Source organism: Enoplosus armatus, chromosome 7, assembly GCF_043641665.1.
Source record: "Enoplosus armatus isolate fEnoArm2 chromosome 7, fEnoArm2.hap1, whole genome shotgun sequence".
In the NCBI taxonomy this organism is placed as follows: domain Eukaryota; kingdom Metazoa; phylum Chordata; class Actinopteri; order Centrarchiformes; family Enoplosidae; genus Enoplosus; species Enoplosus armatus.
In genome coordinates this window covers 5,425,829-5,429,801 of record NC_092186.1, presented here as the reverse complement: position 1 = coordinate 5,429,801, position 3,973 = coordinate 5,425,829, and the positions used below count along the sequence as shown (strand labels likewise).

At 42.6% G+C, this 3,973-nt stretch overlaps 1 protein-coding gene across 1 annotated transcript; it reads left to right on the top strand.

Annotated features, from left to right (window-relative positions):
- The first annotated feature begins 221 nt into the window (after positions 1-221).
- Positions 222-2,777, top strand: lrrc8db (leucine rich repeat containing 8 VRAC subunit Db). The gene has a single exon (XM_070909043.1). The coding sequence runs from the start codon at positions 222-224 to the stop codon at positions 2,775-2,777; it is 2,556 nt and encodes an 851-aa protein (XP_070765144.1).
- The last annotated feature ends 1,196 nt before the right edge of the window (positions 2,778-3,973 follow it).

The following is a 3,973-nucleotide window of genomic DNA, read 5'->3' as shown; positions in this document are numbered from 1 at the left end:
CATCTTACAGCTGCCTGTTCCAAAGCCTATGTGTGAAATCAAGGTGGCCATAACATACACAAACCTTCCTTCCTTTCTTTCCTTTCATTATGGACTCTAGGAGAGGTTATGTGGAAACAATTCAAAAGATGGCGAAAAACATCTACTGGGATAGGAATCTTATATTATGTATACTTTTTGTAATGAGAGCATTATGTTAATTAATATTCTCTGTTGCAGGAATGTTCACCCTCACAGAAGTCGCCTCCCTGAATGACATCCAGCCAACTTATCGAATACTGAAACCATGGTGGGATGTCTTCATGGATTATCTCGGTATTGTCATGTTGATGTTGGCCATATTTTCTGGAACTATGCAGTTAACTAAGGACCAAGTGGTTTGTCTTCCCATAATGGAACAAACTCCAGAGGGGTCTGGGGGGTTCTTGGGATCCCAACCACCAGAGACAGCTGATAGTTTATGGAACAAAGAAAGTGCCATCGGAGAGCAGGCCGCTCCTTTAATGGCTAAAAGGCCTCCTGACACCATCGCTCCTACAATTCACTTCACACAGTCGGGTACTTTTGGGCAGCCGCAGCCTACAGGTGTTAGAACCAAGCTGGATTTTCAGCAGTATGTTTTTGTCAACCAGATGTGCTACCACGTTGCCCTCCCTTGGTATTCCAAATATTTCCCGTACCTCGCTCTAATCCACACTATCGTATTAATGGTCAGTAGCAACTTCTGGTTCAAGTACCCAAAGACAAGTTCCAAAATAGAACATTTCGTTTCCATACTGGGAAAATGCTTCGAATCACCTTGGACTACCAAAGCACTGTCTGAGACCGCATGCGAGGACTCGGAGGAGAACAAGCAGAGACTGGCTGGTGCCTCCTCCCTCCTGAAGCATTTGTCCACAAGCAGCGAGGAGGGGAGTCCAAACCAGTCCGCCCCAATGCTGACTAAATCTGGGGTCACGTTTTCTGTTGAAAAGCTTGTGAGTGAAGTTCCCTCCATGACCATACTGGACAAGAAAGATGGTGAGCAAGCAAAAGCCCTGTTCGAAAAAGTCCGGAAATTCCGTGCCCATGTGGAGGACAGTGACTTGATTTACAGGCTGTATGCCATTCAGACAGTCATCAAAACGGTCAAATTCATTTTGATCCTGTGCTACACTATGACTTTTGTTGCCTCTATAGATTTTGACCATGTGTGTGAACCTGAAATAAAGCATCTGACTGGATATGCCAAGTTCCATTGTACACACAACATGGCATTCATGTTAAAGAAACTCCTTGTTAGTTACATTGCTATCATATGCGTTTATGGCATGATCTGTATATACACACTGTTCTGGCTTTTTCGGCGACCACTTAAGGAGTATTCCTTTGAAAAAGTCAGAGAGGAGAGCAGCTTCAGTGACATTCCAGATGTTAAGAACGACTTTGCGTTCCTCCTCCACATGGTCGATCAGTACGACCAGCTGTATTCAAAGCGTTTTGGTGTTTTTCTTTCCGAGGTGAGTGAGAACAAACTTCGGGAAATCAGCCTGAACCACGAGTGGACCTTCGAGAAGTTGCGGCAGCATGTGACGCGCAATTCTCAAGAAAAGTTGGAGCTCCATCTTTTTATGCTCTCCGGAGTGCCAGACGCTGTGTTTGATCTCACCGATTTGGAAATCCTCAAACTAGAATTGATCCCAGAGGCCAGGATAACAGCTAAGATCTCCCAAATGATAAACCTCCAGGAGCTGCACTTCTATCACTGTCCAGCCAAAGTTGAACAGACTGCTTTCATTTTTCTTCGTGATCACCTCCGGTGCCTTCATGTCAAATTCACAGATGTTGCTGAGATTCCTAGCTGGGTATACTTGTTGAAAAATTTAAGGGAACTCTACTTGGTTGGTAACCTGAACTCTGAAAACAACAAAATGATCGGACTCGAGTCTCTGCGAGACCTCAGGCACTTAAAGATCCTGCATCTTAAAAGCAACCTCACAAAGATCCCGACAAACATAACAGATCTGTCTCCGCATCTGGTCAAGTTGGTTGTTCATAATGATGGTACAAAGCTCTTAGTGCTCAACAGTTTGAAGAAAATAATGAATCTCGCTGAACTGGAGCTTCTTAACTGTGAGCTGGAGCGAATCCCCCACGCTATCTTCAGTTTGAACAACCTGCAGGAGCTGGATCTAAAATCCAACAACATTCGTACTATCGAGGAGGTTATCAGCTTTCAGCACCTCAAGAGACTGACGTGCCTCAAACTTTGGCACAATAAGATCATCACCATTCCATTGTCAATTAGCCACGTCAAAAACCTCGAGTCGCTTTATCTCTCACACAACAAGCTCGAGTCTCTACCCTCATCATTATTCACCCTTCTCAAGTTGAGGTACCTGGATGTCAGCCATAACTCTATAGTGGTGATACCACTGGAGGCTGGCTTTCTGCAGAACCTCCAACATTTTGCTATTACTGGCAACAAAGTCGAGGTAGTTCCCAAGCAACTGTTCAAGTGCAACAAACTGAGGACCTTGTGTCTCGGCCACAACTGTATCTCCTCCATTCCAGAGAAAATCGGCCAACTCTCGCAGCTGACACATCTGGAACTGAAGGGAAACTGTCTGGATCGTCTCCCGGCTCAGCTCGGTCAGTGCAGCCTCCTGCGCAGGAGCTGCCTGATTGTGGAGGATCATCTCTTTGACTCGCTCCCGATGGAGGTCAAAGAGAGCATCAATCAGGAATCTAGTGTTTCTTTTCCAAATGGGTGTAAGTGTCTAAGCGATGGACGGTAGTCACGTTCTACATGGCATCAAGTGTCAGGCATCGTCTTAGGTTTTAATCATGCCATTGAAAACAGTAGTTCAGGGTAGAGTATTGGTACGCTTCATGATGTTTTAGCAACTTATAAAATGAACATACCAGGGCACACACAAGGTCGGTACCACTGGAGACATTTTAGATTAACTCTAGAAAAGATCATGGTTTATGTCATATATATTTCATTTTGTTTTCAGTTAATATAGGTGCATATTAGCAGTTAAATCAGTCTTCTTATATTTTCTACCTTTTGTATGCAGATCTACGGAAATTTGTGTAATTTTGAAGCAATCCCCCTTTTTATCTCAGATTAACTAGATGCACTTGATCGACCTCGATTTAAGGGAAAGGTTCACTCAAATTACAAATTACTTCTCTGTAATGGCATCTAGCCATGCAGGTAGTTTTGGTTTTATCGGCCCCAGTTTTGACTCTGAGATTTCTGCCTCTACCCAAATAAAATGGATTTGAATAGAATTTAACAGCAACATTTATTTCCAGAAACAGTGTCCCCATTACCCTGGATTGGACCTTGCAGTTCATATGACACCTACATTTTATCAAATAAATATTCTTAGTGAAACCTGATGATTAGTGATTGACCGGCGCATTGCTTCTGGAGAGAGATGTTGCTGTCAAAGCACCATAAACAGTTCTCCTCCATTGAATTGTAATGGAGGCAGAAATCTCAGATATGGATATCTCAAACTCGAACAAATAAAATCAAAACTTCCTTCATAGCTAGATACTACCACGGTACGTTGAGTTGATCCTTTAAAAACTATGGTTTATTTAAAAAAAAGAGGACCTTGGGTTAAGACTATAACTGCTACTGATGCTTCCAAGGTCAAGAATGACTCTTTTACTCTGCCACTGCAGTACAGACCACAGACAGTGGCATTTTCTGCACAGATAAATTGAAGAACTGCGTATAACCTCCTATTCTTATTAACCTTATGCATTCCAATTTGAATACACTTGTAATACATTTTCAAGTTACACACTAAAATGATGAAGGTTCTCATCTGATCCTTTTCTCTACTTCTTGAAAAGTCTTGAATCATGCCATTATTTTTGATACAGTTGGGATTTTTTTTTTTCAAAGGGGTGGACAGTAGATTGTCAACTTTCTTGTGTACAGCCAACCCACAATGACGTGTTTAATTAGTTG